We start from the raw sequence: 18,121 nt of genomic DNA on the forward strand, positions 1-18,121 counted from the left end.
AGAGGAAAAAATCGGCAGTGGCAGATGGATTGTGAAGATCAACTAAAGCATGTTAATATGATAGAAAAATGATGCTGGAAGAATGGTGCCTCCACAGTAAATTTATGAATGAAGCATTTCTTGTAATGATTCCTGATCGTAGTGCCACTACACTAATGAACGAAATTAAAAAGAATAATCAAGAAAAAAAAAAAAAAAAAAACGCCATTTTTTCTGGTTGTTGGAAGTGGTATAATAGCAAACTTGAAAAGTCTGCATACATCAATTGTGAAGTAAATCACTAATATAATTTCATTGATCCTAAAAGTGGCACATGCATGCAAAATATAGAACATATGGGAAAGTGCTATATGGTAAAATAAAAAGCACCGTGGAAAAGCTTGCCATCAACTGGAGTCCTACTTAGTGGAGCTTCTCTGGAGGAAAGGACAGGCTGCAAATGATATGTTCGATGTCATACTAATAACAATGGCTAAACATTTTCCTCCAGACTAAAATCCGACCATGCTTGCCAATGGGGCATGTTTAATAAGAACCCCCAATTTCTTTCCTTTAGCACTACCTGATATTAGTATTAAATAGTTTACAATAATACAGACAAAATTAATTTCCCTATGCATATACAGTACCATTTGCCTTATCTTCAGTAATGAAACAAGAAAAACCCTCAAAATTAAACAGCTATATTTGGCTCTCTTTTTTTTTATACACTATTTTTAAGTTGAAAAAAAAAATGCTTTAAAATTCCAATTTTGCCAAGTTAAATTGCAGGAAAGTTGATAGTTGGTTCATTCAGTTTATAGTTTATGTTTTAAAATGATAATGGAAAACCAAGCTTGGAAGAAAATGTAAAATATCTGAACCAAACATTTATTTAGCATAATTTAATAACCATTTATAGTAACACAGGAAATAACAGAAATTTGGAAAGAATCTCTATAAATGTGAATGACACATGCAATTTCATTATGGCTAGTAAATCCTACATTGAATCACTTATAGTAAGCCATTTCAATAAAAAATTGGCCACCTAATTGTTACTACAAAAAATGAATGCATAAAAAATGAAGTGAACATTAGTGAACATCATAAAATCTAACTTACTTATCTCCTAGCACATTTTTAACAGGATGATATTTACATTCTTTATTTTTTAAAAAGTTAATCACATTTATTCAAAAATACAAAATATGAACTTCATTATAATTATTAAGATATCAAAGATTTTATTATTGAGATATCAAAATTTCATCATCACTATACATCTGATAAACTTTTCTATTAAGCATAAAATTTAATTAGTCTTAGAACATAATTTTGATAGTTATAATAATATAAAATCTAATTATGAAACATTATCATAACAATAGTACATTTAACAAAATTATGTTATAAAAAGGACACAAACTTTTTGTTCATTGACAAAATATATACAATTTTTATTTTAACTAAAATGGGAAAAACTTACATTTTTGGAGTTTTCTAGATTAACAAATGAGTGTAAAATGTCACTTGAAACATTAGTTGGTAAATTTTTATTTGGAAACATTGCCGTACTGTTTATCTGGTAAAGATAAAGCTGAAAATAATGTTCAGTTAAACACTGCATATTTTATTAATATAATATAAACAACTAATAGATATTAAAGATAAGGCCATATAGAAATATATTACAAATTTATACTTTTTAATTGTAATTTATTAAATACAACGAAAAGCATTTCCTTTACAGCCTGATGGTAATTAAAAAAAAAGGGGGGGTAATTGCATTCTGGCATACCTCTTTGCTAAAAAAATTAAAAATATCATTATTTAATTTGTGGTAACATTGCTTTTATACTTTGCATCAACATAATAAGGCATACCAAATTTAATATATGACAGAATTTGTCAAAACATAAAGTAATAAAAATTGGCAAAACAAACATTAATATATTAAATTTAATTAAGAACACAAAATTACAGTATTTTATTTAAATGTATTCTACAAATGCAGAATTTTAAGTAACTTACTGTAAGGGATAGCATTTGAAAATTGATTTGCCAAAAAATATTCTAGATATTAATGGATATATAAAACATTTAGAAAACAGCCAAATACTCTTAACTTTCATTTTTTTTTCCAGTTCCTCGATTAAAAGTTTTAAAAATGTGGATTTTATTTAACTTAATCAAAAGTTAATTTACAACTAACTGACATAATTTGGTTATCTACTACCTACCCGAAAACTCACGAAACAGTATTGGTGAGGCAACACATCATGTCACCAAAAGTATATACAATGTTCATATGTTTAACATGAAAGTGCTTAAAACGAAATATCGGTTAACACAAAATAATACGATGGTCCCGACAAACCACGTAGTTTCATGCATTTTTTCTCTTAACACAAAAAGATTTCCCTTCTGGGATGAACAAAATACAGAAAGCACCAGCCTAGCAGGCGAGATTTAAGAGGGGTGTGAAATGAAAAAGAGGTGGTTTCACATGTTTCATAGAAAGGAGGTTAACTTGGCTTTGACATGAGCCAATTTTGTTTATCTAAGCTACTTTCACCCTCCACCGCTAGAAACGCCACACAAAAACATCTCATCTCTCATCAGCTGGCTTTAGAATTCAGTGACGAGTACATTGCAGAGCGAGTAAAAAATCAGCAAATTTTTTTTTTTTTTTTTCCTATTTTAGAAGAATTTTTGATGAGTCCAATGGCAAAGAGCTCAAGGGGAAAGCAAACTGCTATTTCACTTAAAATGAAGATGGAGCTTCTTAAAGTTGTTGATGAAAAATAGAAGACAAAAACAGAAATCTGTAAAGATTTTGGGGTACTTTTCCATTTTGCTGGCGCAATATACAGAAAAGGCAAAGTCAAGGGTTAAATTCATCAATTCTAATGAGAATGCACTGGCAAAGTGAAGCACTGCGTTTTTACATAATTTTGGAGTAAGCTATTCGTATGCATTAAAATAGTTCTTGCACTTAAAATTGTATTCCAAATTAAGATTTAACTTGAAATTAATGTAGATAATTAATGAGAGAATTAGATTTTGTAGCGTAGTTTACGTGAGATGAGATCACTTGGGGTCACGTGATAAGAAACTGCGAATCACGGTGTTGTACCATGAAAGCATAGCAAATTCTTAAATTAATGTCTTTTTACAAAATTTTAAGCGATATTAAAATGTTCATACCTTTAAAATAAAAATTTCCTAGAACTAACATTTGTTAAAATTTTTTATGCATATACTGTGTGTTGTCGGCAATAAGGTCTGCTTGGCAAGATTTGCTCTGGCGAAATGGAAAAGTACTGATTTTGGTATTGCTAACTCAACATTATCAATAATAATTAAAAAAAAAAGAGCAAATTATGAAAATGTTTGAATGCAGTAAGTTTGAGCCAGAGTGAAAACAGATGAGAACGGCCAAGCATGAGGATTTAGAGAAGACGCTTTTACTAGTTTAGTTCAAACAGAGGAGATCTCAGAATGCTCTAATATCAGGACCTTTAATGCTAGAAAGAAACAATGAACTTACTGAACAAATGGGTATTACATTTTATGCAAATCTAGGATGGTTGGAAATTTACAAGAAAAGAAATGGCACAGTACTAAAAAATGTTTGCAGTGGAAGAAAAAAAAAAAGTTTTAAAAAGTTTTACCAACCATGACAGCAAATTGGTTTCAGTCTACGTTGCCTTCAATACTTGAAGAACTGCTTATCTAATAAAACTTTATCAGTTACTAGCAGCTTCGCTGCCAGCCTTCGTCTGGCTTTTAAATGTACCGGAAAAATGGCTGAAGGCAACACCAAACGTTAAATTTAAAAACTGCGTTGAATTTTACTCTGCAGAACAATTTCATAAAAAAAAGTTATTACGTATAACAAAATTACAATGAAATAAGCAATATCCTTTAATACAAATATTAATTATCCTAATAAATAAATTAACCAACTTCCCTTTGCAAAATCTTAAGAACTCAAATGCTATAAAGCAGGTTAAGAACTTTGCTTCCTAAAAAAATCACTCAAAACTTTTCAATATCTTAAAAACAGTGAAATGAGCAATAAATAACATAAAAGAATACAAAAAACAAAAAATTCTTAAAAGCAAAGTATAATTAATGATATGTTATCTTATATTTTCAAGAGAAAAAAAAATTACAATAAAATAAGCTATATCCCTTAATACAAATATTAATTATCCTAATTAAAAAATTAACCAACTTTCCGTTGAAGAAAAAAATCATGCAAAACTTTTCAATATTTTACAAACAGTGAAATAAGCAAAAAATAACATGAAAGCAACTCAAAAAACCTAAAATTCCGCACAGAATTTTACTCTGCAGAACAACATTATAAAAAAAAAATCAATAAAAATGTATTATATATGTTACCGTGAAAGACCGAAATTGGAGAATGTCAACATTCACCAAATACGTCGGTGAAAGACTGAATATTGCATTACATTCTTATACATTCGGATCCTCACCGGTATATGTCGACAATCACAGATATGCTCTGGTGTAGGTCAAAAAGAGTATATGTACACACTGTCATTGCAAAAGGTAATGTTTCACAAATAAATACAGTTGTAAAAGCAAGGGCCTCTTGTGCAATTCAAAGTGTCACAATAGTTTAAGTTGTTGTAATAAATAAGATTTGAATCACATAATTTAGCAAGTTTTTAACTTCTATTATTTTCCTTTCTCATATTGAATGTACTATGTGTGTTTTAAGTTCTTATGTTCCTAAGTTCTTATTTTAAGTCTCAAGTGCGTTTTTTTCCGATTGAATTACGGAGAAGAAAATATAATAATCTTATATGTTCAACATTCACCATTAGTACATGGTGAATGTTGACATTAACCGGTGTAAGTCAGAAATAAGAGTATTTGGAAAATATTTCGGACATACACCAAGCGACTATGTGAATGTTGACATTCACCGGTGAAAGTCGACATTCTCCAGATTTCGATGTTTCACCGTAACATATACAGTCAAAAGTCGTTAATTCGGACACTCATAATACGGAATGATCTATAATCCGCATCTCAAAGCTACAAACTAATTAATTAATTCTAAAATTAATTCTAAAATTATCTAATTCAGTTAATGTTGCAGATTGCATTGTTCCTTAATCTTTGAATTGGATCCGGCTTATTATTTTTTGCAGACTGTTAGAGCAATTTTATAAAAGTAAGCTTGAACTTTTGATTATGTCAAATAGAATTTCCAATATATATTTACTAATATGTAAAGGATCTACAAAGCGAAAGTATGTTTCGAAGTCCATTAAACAAAAAGTGGAATTGCTGCAAAAAATGGATAAAGGCATATCCTTTGTTTCTCTAACCATTCCGAAATCTGATTATCAATTTCACGCTGCTCTGCGGGGAGGAACGCCGAGGCCCGCAATGAATTGGAAGTTGATCTGTCAACACTATACTTATCTTCAGGGCAGATGTTTTTATTTTATTTGGCTTATAATTCCTTACTAAATGTAGTATTTCATCTCGATGTACTCCATCTTTGATATGATTTAAATCAAATTCCTCATCATTATAATTTGCTTCCGATAGTGAAGAAAGTGACACAGAGGTTATTGAAAACGAAAAAAATTCGATTGACAAATTAGTCGGTATTCTTGACACAGCAATTATAGGACTTGAACAGCGGAACTTTGTAACTGAACAATATATTATGCAACTTAAACAATTTACATTGAAAGAAATGTTTAATAAAGTAAACAAATAAATATTAAGCTTATAAAAAAAAAAAAAAAAAAGCTTAATATTATTGTAAAATTTGATACCCTTTAGATCATAATTGTTCTTTATTTCACAAATTATGGTCTCATATTTTTAATTTTAGAATTTCTGCATGCCATCTTACCAGATTTAAACTGATGATCTATAATCCTTAAAAATCGATAATCCGGAATCAAAGTCCCGACGCGTCCGGATTAACGACTTTTGACTGTATATATACAAATGACAATGAAATATGCCAATATCTTAAAAACAGTGACATAAGAAATACGATGAAAAATTGTTGCCAAACCCATATTTCTAAAAGAATGAAACTATTCAAAATGATGTGATTTCATCAAAAATCTATCAACAAAAATAAGAAAGGAAAATTGTTGCCAAAATCGCATTTTTAAAGATGTGAGAACGTTGAAATTTTGTATATAGGATTGCTATAACATGTAGATGTGCACCTCGTATTTTGGTTGCAATCGGCCGCTTCAAACGTATAAAAATATATTTATATATATACCCACTCTGCTACCCGGCTCAGTGATCTCAGTTTCTTTACTCTTATATGTTTGTAAATTGTACATATTTTGTTTTAAAAATGATTGAATTATATTGTTTTTAATCTTCCGGTTAAGGTTTTTATGCCTTAACCGGTATATCTGTATGTAACCGGTGTATCTTATAGTAAATCTGTATGCAATATTTTTAGAATTATCAACAATTTTAAAGTTGTTTAAGTGTCGCTAAGCCTTTTTTTTATGGTGGCCATTGATTGTTTACATTTGAAACAGCAGACTAGTGGATTTGTTGCCAATCTAGAGAAACTTATCTTCGCATCAACAAAGATAATGCCTTTATTTATTACTGCCAATTAAATCATGCTTAATCCTTTCTGGAATTTTTTCGAGGAAATAAGTGTTTAAGATTTACTTCATAATTTTTAATATAGATATTTTGAGTTTTTATGTATTTTTGCCTCCTCGCGAAGTGAGAACTGAATTAAATGAATGTGAAATACTCAATCGTCTGTGAAAAACTGTTTCTTTTTTGCTTTGTTAATTTTACGTACAAGGAAGTCATGTAGTATACACATCAAATTTTTTATATATATTTTTGAAGGATAAAACTGTATTACTGATCATTATAATTAATTTACAGTATTTTAAATATAAAATAATACAAAGTAATACTTTCTCCAAATACCCAATCTATCTACGAAAGAACACCTTTTAATCTTCGTCAAAATTCAGACACTCATGTCCAGAGCTAAATGAAAAGTCACTTGTCGCCAAACACCATTTCACAATTACTGAAAAAAATATCTTCATTGGAACAGTGTACTGAAGAACTCCATCTATATCACCAATCAAATGAAAGAAGTCATCATACAGAAAGAAAAAACTAGAGGCAGATCATCAACTAGAGGCTGAAGTAAAAGTTCGAAGCGTTATAATCCGGATGGTAAACTGTGTTAATACTACTTTACTTCCAGATAAAGATGCTTTCTGAAAAATGTAAGCCGCTGTATAACTAGAAATAGACGTATAACTAGAAAAATTAGGAAAACTTGTCTGGGCAGCAGAATCAGAATTAGCAGCTGGTTCTGCTGCTGAAGATTTAAAGAATTCAATTATAGACATTTTGTGATTGACAAAAAAAACTGAGATAAAATTTTTGGCTGACAGTGGTGCAGACATAAGTCTAATTCCAGCTACATGTAATGGCAAGGCAAGTAGAGATTTTAAACTTTATGCTGCAAATGGCACTGAAATCCCATGTTTCGGACACAAAATTTTAACTCTTGATTTGGGGATTCACCGTAATTTTCAGTGACCATTTATCAAGTCAGTAAAGGCATTCTAGACACAGATTTCCTTAACTGGTTTAATTTATTGATTAATATTAAAATAAAAAGTTAATTGATGGTGTAACTAAACTCAGCATTATTGGTGAAATTGCATCGTCAGCCGATGATTCAAATATAAGCACCTTAAACAAAAATAATAAATTTTGTAATATTTTGGCACAATTTCCGGAAACCACAAAACCTGATTTACTAATTTCTACAACAAAACATAATGTTGAAATAACATACCTACTAACAGCAAACCATTCTTTTTCAAAAATGAGGCAATTAGATCCTAAAAGATTAGAAATAGCCAAAAAAGAATTCTACTTTATGCTTGAAAATAGTATTTATAAGACCATCGAAATCACCATGGGTAAGCCCACTTCATTTAGTCAAAAAAAAAAAAAAAAAAAAAAGAAGGCAGCCCTCTTAGGTCATGTGGAGATTATCGCCGCTTAAATGATGTCACAGTACCAGATCGCTACCCTTTACCCAGAATTGAAAACTTCCACCACATTTTAAAATCTAAAATATTTTCTAAACTTGATTTACTTAAAGCCTATTACCAGATCCCAATAGCAGAACAAGATAAACAAAAAACAGCTATATCATCATTTGGACTTTTCAAATTTAATGCAATAAGTTTTTTGGCTTAAGAAATGCCCCTTTCACTTTTCAAAGATTTATTAACAAAGTTTTCATTTGACTAGATTTTACTTTTCTGCACTTAGACGACTTTCTAATAGTGTCGGAAATTGAGGAACAACATAAAAAACATCTTAAGTAAGTATTTAATAGAATTCAACAGTATGTCCTATGCATCAGTCTATCAAAATCAATGATGGAAGTGAACAAATTAAAATTTTTGGGATACCTGATAACACCAAATGGCTCAAAACCTCTTCCAGAAAAAGTACAAGTTATAAATTTTCTGAAACTATTCACGAACTTCGTAAAATTTTAGGAATGATTAATTGTTATACTTAAAAGATGCAGCTAATACAGGGTTCGTACACATTTCTGCTCACGGTAATTAAGTACTTTTAAGAACCATTAATGAAAAAATTAATGACTTATGAGCAAATGGGGACTGAATAAATTCAATTAAAAATATTATTCTATGGCTGATTTTCACTTTTGTAATACCATTCTAAAAATAAAATAGATCCTTGAGTAGTATGCATTATTACTAAACATGAATTAATGAACATAATTATTAATAAGTTTGAGAATAAAATGAACTGTATGAAATTTATCAAGTAGCATTAACTCTTTTACACTTATAATAGTTGGACATATCTGAAAGAGGATAAGTGACATTTACGTTTTACTAATAGTTAGCTTTATGTTGATTTTTTTTTATGTCTCATTCTGTCACATACTTAGTCAGTCTAGAGGCTTAGTAAATAGCAGGTAGATTTTATGTCAAAAGGCATAGGTTAAAATGAGAAGTAAGATCATAATCAGCATGACTCATAACAAAAGACTGAAGGTTGTCACCGCTGTTGCTTGTCTAGAGAGAGACCTGCTCATTAGAACAAACCTGAAAGGCCTGATGTAGACACAAGTTGGGAAGTGTTTAAAGTTAGTCAGGCTCTGTTTGATGCAGTTAGTGTCATAGCTTTGCATAGAGTTCCAAGGGGTAGTAGCCCAGTTAATATACTTTAATATTCTAATAAGCGATTAAAGTACCAGAGATGATAGGTTGTTTTGTATTATTTTGAAGTTTCACTAGATACAAAGAATAAGTTTTACTTGAATTTTTACATTTTTGTTATTTACCTTGTGACCACAGTGAGTGTTAATGAAAGGCAATAACTCGCTTTAATATGTAGACATAATTTTTAAGGATAAGCAGTTAGTTATAAATAATTAAATTAGGTAATTAGATAACCTTAGTCATAATGGATTGACATGGTGACTATTAAATTTTATTTTTAACAATATTTAAAAAAGCCCTATTAAATCAAAATATAATAAAATTTCACAGTTTAAAATACGGTGCTACTTTGGTAGACGGTTGCACGGATTTTGGCGATTTTCCTTTGGCGAGTAATACAACTTATGGTAAACCCATTGCTGGATAAGTTATTTATGGTAACCGATACTTTGTTGTCATTTTATTTAAAAAATAATGCGTTTTATTGTGCATAAATTCCGTGTTTAAAATATTATTTATGGCTTTTAAATATTAAAAATCAATTTAATTTTGAATTTTTATTTGAAATAAAAATTTTATTGTTTATCATATTTTATGAAATTTTATGTTGTGGATGATGTAATCAATGACATCACCTTACTTTAAAAGTACAGTCAAAAGTCGTTAATCCGGACTCGTCGGGACTTCGGCGATTCCCGATTATCGATTTTTCCGGATTATAGATTATCAGTTTAAATCTCGTAAGATGGCATGCAGAAATTCTAAAATTAAAAATATGAAACCGTAATTTATGAAATAAAGAACAATTATGATCTAAAGGGTATCAAAATTTACAAAAAAAAAAAAAAAAAAAAGCTTAATATTTATTTGTTTACTTTATTAAACATTTCTTTCAATGTAAGTTGTTTAAGTTGCTTCGTTTTATGTGATAATACTTTCTCTTTAATTCTATAAACAGACATAATTTCTTGTTCAGTTACAAAGTTCCGCTGTTCAAGTCCCGTTAATTGCTGTGCCGAGAATACCGACTAACTTGTCAATCGAAATTTTTTCGTTTTCACTAACCTCTCTGTCACATTCTTCATGTCTTTATCCATTTTTTGCAGCAATTCCACTTTTTGTTTGTTGGACATCGAAACATACTTTCGTTTTGTAGATCCTTTGGAAGTTCCAGCATCGGAAATTCTATTTGACATAATCGAAAGTTCAAGTTTACTTTTATAAAATTGCTCTTACAGTCTGCAAAAAATAATAAGCGGAATCCAATTCGAAGATTAAGTAACAACGCAATCATTAACATTAACTGAAATAGATAATTAGATAATTTTAGCTTACACCGTCCGTTATACATTAAACACACAGGCGAAAATGTATTCTGCACTTGCGCACACGCATATGTGCAGTAGTCAAGGTTTTACGTGCACGTGTAAAACGCCCGTGCACATGTGCCAACGCGGCGCATGCGCAGAAAGTTTTTAGCTTTGAGGTCCGGATTATAGATCATTCCGGATTATGGGTGTCCAAATTAACGACTTTTGACTGTAATTCGTTTTAATATGTATAAATTGAATCTAATGTTTTAAACATTATTTATGGCTCTTAAATATTAAAATACAATTTAATTTTGCATTTTATTTAAATGATTTTATTATGTATGAATTTTTAAATAATTTTAATTCTAGCCGTGATGTAATAAGCTCTCTGATTGGTTATAGAATATTTGTGCATTAACGAGCTGTAATCAGCTCCCTGATTGATTACTGACAATTTGTGCATTTCCGCGCCGTTTTAAAATTTAATTTATATCTTCGAATTCCTTCAAAGATGTTATCTAAATTATGATTCTGATTTTTTATTGTGGTACTTATCAATAAACAACAGGTTAAACACTCAAAAAATGTAAGTACATATTTTTCTTTTATTTTATAATTGTATACTTCAATTTTTGTTAAAAAAATTAATACACTATTTTCAGAAATTGCTGAGATAATTATTGTCCATATGTTTTAATGTTAATTATATTCTATATAACGTATTTTAAAGTATTTGAATTTAATAATATTCTAATTCTTTTAAATGTTGGTATGATGGTTTTTAATTCGATATTCAATTTCAGTAATAGTTTAATCTAATTAAACGTTGGCCCAATGTTTTTATAGCAGTGTTTTTATTCTCTTCTTTGCTATATGAAAGTAATAATAACCTTACTTTAGTATTTTATACTCATACTAAATGTATTTATTTACACTTGCCTGCCATCTTAAAAAATGACATTTTCAACAAAAAATTAATCCATTACTTTTAACGATATTTATTTATTTATTTTTTAAGTTTCGAATACTTTACTATGCAAAAAAACAGCGTTTTTCAAGATGGCTGACGTTTGTAAAAATCGCACCAACAATTCGGCCAACGTAAATCGCCAAAAATCCGTGCAACCATCTAACAAAGTAGCACCCAAAATACATGCAATTTTATGACACTGATCCTTAAATGATATTAGGATTAGGACACATTAAAAGCTACAAAACATTTATGTTTTGTAACAAAATATTTATGCTTCATTTTAATTTGAAGCCTTCCCAAACATTTTGGCTAGTTTATATTGATTTCCTTCTCTTTAAGCATCTTTTCTAACAATTAGAGATTTGTCTCAATATGCAAACCAATGCTCTTGCTAGTTTCTGCGTGCTTTTCTTCTAACTTGTCAACCTCTCCACAAGGTACCTACGAGGGTTTACTTGATCTGGTAATAGTCCCAAACATAAACTGAAAGGCTGAAATCATAAACAACAGGTATGTTACATAATAACAACTGCACATATCTTTGAAGAGTAATTTTCTTTATCAATTTCTTTCTTCAAGAAAAAGAAGAAAGAAACTACTCAGTTTCTTTCTTCAACGTGTTTCCTTTTCATTTTAGAATTTTTGAATCTAACTAAGGATTTCTGTTATTCTAAAAAATACTAAATGCATTTAGAATGTATAGAAGTAGCTAATTTTATTCCTTTAGTAATATGAACATTCAGAAGAAATATGAAGTATATATGGTAAGGCCCAGTTACAAAGCTGATGTGGCAGAATTTTTAGAACTTAGTGACACACCGAACAACAAAATCTAGAAATAGCAAAATTTTTAGAATTTAGAGCAGGCATTGGAAACAGAATTTAGAAAGGCACTAGGCAACAGAATTTAAGATCCACAGAGATTGCCTAGTTAAATGTGTTGATGCATTAAGACATATTAGATGAATCTTTCAAATTGTAAATTTTCAATTTCTTTATTAATAAAAAAATCCCTTTCTATAATGTCTGACCATGTGATAAGATTAGAAGCAGTTTTGATATTTTCCATACTTGTGTCTAGTGAGAATTAGAGAAAATAAAAGGAAGATAAACATGTTAGGAAAAAGATTCTAGTATCAGAAGTAAAACATTCAAATATTATGTTTTCATTGTTCTTCCAGATGTTCTCCAAAAGGTAAGAAATTTATCGCACACTTTCTGTAAAATACATCCATTACATGTTGATACCATGGAGACATTTTTCATATTGTCACATAATTCTCGAATCTTCTAGAATCACGGGTCTATAAATCTTCACTTCAAATCCTTCTAAACTTTCCAAGCTGCAATGTCTAAAACACTAGAGAAAAATTATCCCTACCAATTCTGTAACAGCAAAAAAACAGAAATATTTTGGAAAAAAAAAAAGAGGGGAAAAGTGTAGAATTAATTTTATAGAAAAAATTGATGCATATTCTGAGAATTTTGAATATTCTGAAACGGAGAAAACGCTTACTATGAAAAAATTAAAAAGAAGATATTTTTAATTAATTACATAGCTAATTTTGCTCTTGTTAAGAGCTGTTTCGTAAACTACACTAAAGCATTACGCCTTATTTTTTGGATTCATAATAAAGTATAATAAGTTGCCAAAATGAAACTTTATAATATGACAGCAAAAAATAGAGATGTTTTATTTTAATGTTGTTTTTTAAACATAATTTCAATATATTACCATTATTTTAATGAAATTTATCAATGTTGTGATGTTTTAAAAAAGATAGTCTAAAAATTCTCAGATCTTGGAATTAAAAATTTTTTATAGAAACTGATCTTAAAATTGCCAAAATGTTGACAAGTCGCCAAATTTAGAACAGTCTAATAAAAGAATTCACATCCCCAAAAGCGAAAATTTGTTTAAGATTTCTTTATTAGAAAAAATGAATTTCAAAATGCTTATGTTTTACTTCTTGCTTAGAAACTCGAGTATCCCATCATTTATATTAGAAATAGAAACAAATTATAACCCATTCAAAAGATAACCATATGTGTCAGTGAATCGCCAAAAATATTCCTCGAAAATGCCAATTCACACTCAAAATGGAAGTCATAAAAACAGACAGAAATTTCAGATGATTAAAATTAAGGACCTTCTGCTGATTCTGGCCAAAATTAAGGACTTTTAAGGACCAAAAATCGATGAATTTTAAGGACTCTTAAGGACCGTACGAACCCTGTAATACCCAAGCTTCCCTAAACTAATTCAGATAATTTTAAGAAGATTCTGGATGCTGTTAAGGAATTTTGTTTCACTGAAGGCACGTTAATTCGTAAATAAGATAAGTGGATATTACCTTTGTCTAGTGCAAGGATGAATTTCCTTTACGTTATTTCATTATTTGATTTAAAATGTAGTTTATTGAGATTATATGTTATTTGCTGGCTGCTTTGACTTTTGAAGTGAATATAGTTCGATACGTATATGGACAAACTCAAGAGAGTGTGCAAAGCCTAGTTTGTGCAATTCTCTGATTTTTTCTAAGAGAAAATAGTTCGATGTGTACATGGATAAAGTCAAGGGAGTGTGCGCAGTGCCATTTTTGTGCAAATCTGAGATGATTTTTTTTAAGTGAAAATAGGTCGATGTGTACATGGATATCGAGTTTGTGCAATTCTTTGTCTTGTTATTTTGGCTTTGTGTATCGGTGATTTTTCGTGCAAAAATCGGCACTACGCAAGCCAAAATAACAAGTCGAAGAATTGCATAAACTCGGTATCCATGTACTACTAAAAATCGCCAAGGGGTACCCATAAATATACTTTAACCATGTAAAGTTATTATTAAACGGAGAAAAATAATGTTTATGATGTAGCAATCGCTACATGACAATACTTAACTTCCTGTAAGACTTCATCTCTCTCAAAAATTTACAGTAAAATGCAGTAATAAAATATTATATTTTTAAAAGATTACATACTTTTTCTTTTGCCATTTCAAAGTCAGCAAGTTTTTTTGGCCTCTGTATTGATAAAGGATGCATCCTTAACTGCAACAGGTAATCTCTTCCATATTGCAGATGAGGCTTAGCTTCAGCAGTACTCATTATAACTGCAAGACTACATAAATAAGTAATTATTCATATCCATGTAAATGAATAAATTATATAGTAATATTTTTCATCATCTCATCTTTCATTAAAATTCTCATTAGTAAGAATAATAATTCAAAACATAATTTTCATACATAAAGTGAACATGAAATGATACTATGATAATCAACTTGAATACTGAACTGCTCATACTCTACCCAAGAGATATACATACCTCATTTACGTTTACATTTTTAAAATTACAACCTATTTTGTTTAAAAAAGTTTTGAAATAATCTGTCATTAAAAATGCACACAGTGTAATTTATTTCCATTTCCATATTATAATTAGTGCCTTATCTGAGAATATTTACAAGACAGGGCTAACGAGTTTCTTTCAAAATGGCAAGACATATATAATGCCCACTGATGTAAATGAAAACTGGATTGATGCTACTTTGATAGATGGTTGCACGGATTTTTGGCGATTTACGTTTGCGTGGTTTTTACATTCGTCAGCCATCTTGAGAAACGCTGTTTTGATGTATTTTACACACAATACAGTATTCGAAACTTACACACAATACAGTATCGTTCAAATTAATGGATTCATTTTTTGTTGAAAATGTCGTTTTTTTAAGATGGCAGGCAAATGTAAATAAATATATTTACTCTGAGTATAAAATACTAAAGTAAAGTTAAATTATTACTTTCATATAGCAAAGAAATAGAATAAAAACACTGCTATAAAAGCATTGCGCCAATGTTTAATTAGATTAAAATATTACTTATTGAATATTGAATTAAAAACATCATACCAACATTTAAAAGAATTAAAATATTAATTAAATTCAAATCCTTTAAAATAAGTTTTAGAAGATATAATTATTTAACGTTAAAACATGTGGCAATAAATATCTCAGCAATTTTTGAAAACAGTGTATTAATTTTTTTAATAAAATATGAAGTACACAATTATGTAAAAGAAAATTATGTACTTAATTTTTTTGAGTATTTAACCTGTCATATATTGATAAGTACTACAAAAAAAATGGAATCATAATTTAGATATCGATGAAAAAAATTTTAAAAATATAATACAATTTTAAAAATGTAATCTAAGGAAAAAAATTTGAAAAATGTAATCTAAGGAATTCTAAGAGATGAATAATAAAATTTTAAAATCGTGCGGCAAAGCACAAATATTCAGTAACCAATCAGGGAGCTGATTACAGCTTGTTGATGCAGAACTAATTACTTTTAAAGTAATGTGACATCATTCATTACATCGTACACAACATAAAATTCCATAAAAATCATAAACAATAAAATTTTATTTCAAATAAAAATGAAACATTAAATCGATTTTTAATATTTAGAAGCCATAAATAATATTTAAAGCACAGAATTTATGCATAATAAAATGCATTATTTTTTAAATAATATGACAACAAAGTTATCGGTTACCATAAATAACTTGTCTAGTAATTGCTCGCCAAAATCCGTGCAACCATCTAACAAAGTAGCACCACTGGATTTTTAAAACTCATTTAAAAAAGTATATATTTTTATCATAATAGATTTTGATCTAATTACAACATTAACAGCACATAATCATTAAGTATGGTATTAATCAAAATCGGAACATGACTTTTCCTGAACTATAAATACTGCATCAATAAATATGAAAAACTACACATTCAAAATCTGATTTTTCTGAGCATTTTTAATTTCATTATTCAATAAAATATCATCTACTGAATAATTAACAACGAAGATAATATAGTATTTGGGAAAGTGCAGAATCGCCCACTTATTTTTTTGGCACTTTTTACAAGAGTAAGAAGAATTGGATTTTGTCAATTTGCTTTGACTTTTTAAGTGAAAATAGGTTGATGTATAGATGGATAAAGTCAAGGGAGTGCACAATGCCATTTTTGTGCAATTCTAGGATGCTTTTTTTAATACATTACCGACCGGTAGCCTATTAATCGGCTTTTTATCACCAACGCCTACTGACCGATAGCCTATTAATCGGCTTTTTTTAGACAACGCCTGCCGACTGATAGCCTATTAATCGGCTTTTTTTCACCAACGCCTATCGACCGATAACATATTAATCACTTTTTTTCTCGGCGCTACCTAAAAATAGCCTATCAATCAGTAGCCATGGCGATAAACAATTGCCATTTGCTATATCATTTGCATTTTATTATTAGTATTGACGTACACTGCTCACTCGCGATAAGTGCGTTGCTTCGTAAACTCCCGCGTTTTCACACCATTTTTTTTTTAAATTACCGTTCATGATGAGCGAAAAAAGTGGTACTGGAAAGTTTATTTAGACGATTTATCAGACTGTCCTGACAGTTATTTAAAACATGAAGAATCTGCAGCTGAGCGGCCAGTCAGACGTGCGTATGCTGTTGAACCGCTAGCGGTCGATAAAGTGTTAAGTGAAAATAGGTCGATGTGTACATGGATACCGAGTATGTGCAATTCTCTTAAAAATGCACCAAGCAGTGGGTGATTTTGCACTTTTCCCTAGTATTCTTTGAGAGCAAAACCTGCAAAAATAAATCCTTATCTGCTGATTTACAGAGACTGCAAAATTTGGTGGAAGGGGAAGAATGGAACTGCAAGATGCTCCTGGTTTTAGAAATAGAGGAAAAAATGTATGCCTCAAAATTGAAGAGCATTTAATTGTCTCATATTTCCAAAACATTTAATTGTCCTTGATAATCCCACAAAATAAGAGGCAAATTATAATAAAATAAAATAAAACAGAATTACATACATGCTAAAAATAAAATACTTTTAAATAAATCTTATAGGCAATTTTGTGATTCTCTTTTCTTAAAAACAGTGTTTGAAGGAAATATTTAGAGCAATAAAGAAAAAATTAAAATATATATATTATAACAACACACACCGAACAGAAATAAACAACAAGAAATAATATATTTTGAAATTTTGATACCCTAATGCTATTATAAATACAAACTATTTATATAGATAGTTTTTAGGTGCATTTTTCTTTGGTAATATAGCATTTGATATCTTTACTGAATGATGACATTATAATTTTATAAAAAGAAAGGCTGCTTTCAAATTGTTCAATTTGAGTGCAAATAAGGAATACGATTTTATTTATTTATTTCCACTACATTTTAAATGGTGAATGCCTTTCTTATATGTTAACAAAGATGAAACTATGAAAAGATACGGAAAGAGAACAAAACCAAATACTATTATTGTCCACAAAATATTTTCTATATCATAGAAAATACCTTTTTAAATGCTCATGTATTAGAGAGCATAATGACTGATTAATTTTACATGCTTTATATGCATTTCAGATAACAAAATAGAAAAATGCTAATGTCAAACAAGTTTTTGAAAATGTTTCGTTTGTTGAATATTTGATGTTAGGACAAAATATATATCTCACAAATATGAAATCATTAATGTGAAATACAG

The 18,121-nt window shown here is 29.3% G+C and overlaps 1 protein-coding gene across 7 annotated transcripts in view; it reads right to left on the bottom strand.

Moving 5' to 3' along the window:
* Positions 1 to 18,121, bottom strand: part of LOC118194673 (uncharacterized) — an 84,974-nt gene that overhangs the window by 66,100 nt on the left and 753 nt on the right. For 3 of the 7 annotated variants that reach the window (XM_085813692.1, XM_085813695.1, XM_035365843.2), the window contains exons 2-3: positions 14,531 to 14,669; positions 1,469 to 1,579 (exon numbers count right to left, since the gene is read on the bottom strand). In XM_085813692.1, the coding sequence (XP_085669818.1) occupies positions 1,469 to 1,579; positions 14,531 to 14,656 (237 nt within the window). In that variant the 5' untranslated portion in view covers positions 14,657 to 14,669. The remainder of the gene's footprint in view (positions 1 to 1,468; positions 1,580 to 14,530; positions 14,670 to 18,121) is intronic. The other 4 variants (XM_085813693.1, XM_035365844.2, XM_085813691.1 and 1 more) reach the window with 3 other exon arrangements.

The sequence above is a fragment of the Stegodyphus dumicola genome, chromosome 3 (genome assembly GCF_044657685.1).
Source record: "Stegodyphus dumicola isolate Sdum_Otavi_A_Nest chromosome 3, ASM4465768v1".
Lineage (NCBI taxonomy): Eukaryota > Metazoa > Arthropoda > Arachnida > Araneae > Eresidae > Stegodyphus > Stegodyphus dumicola.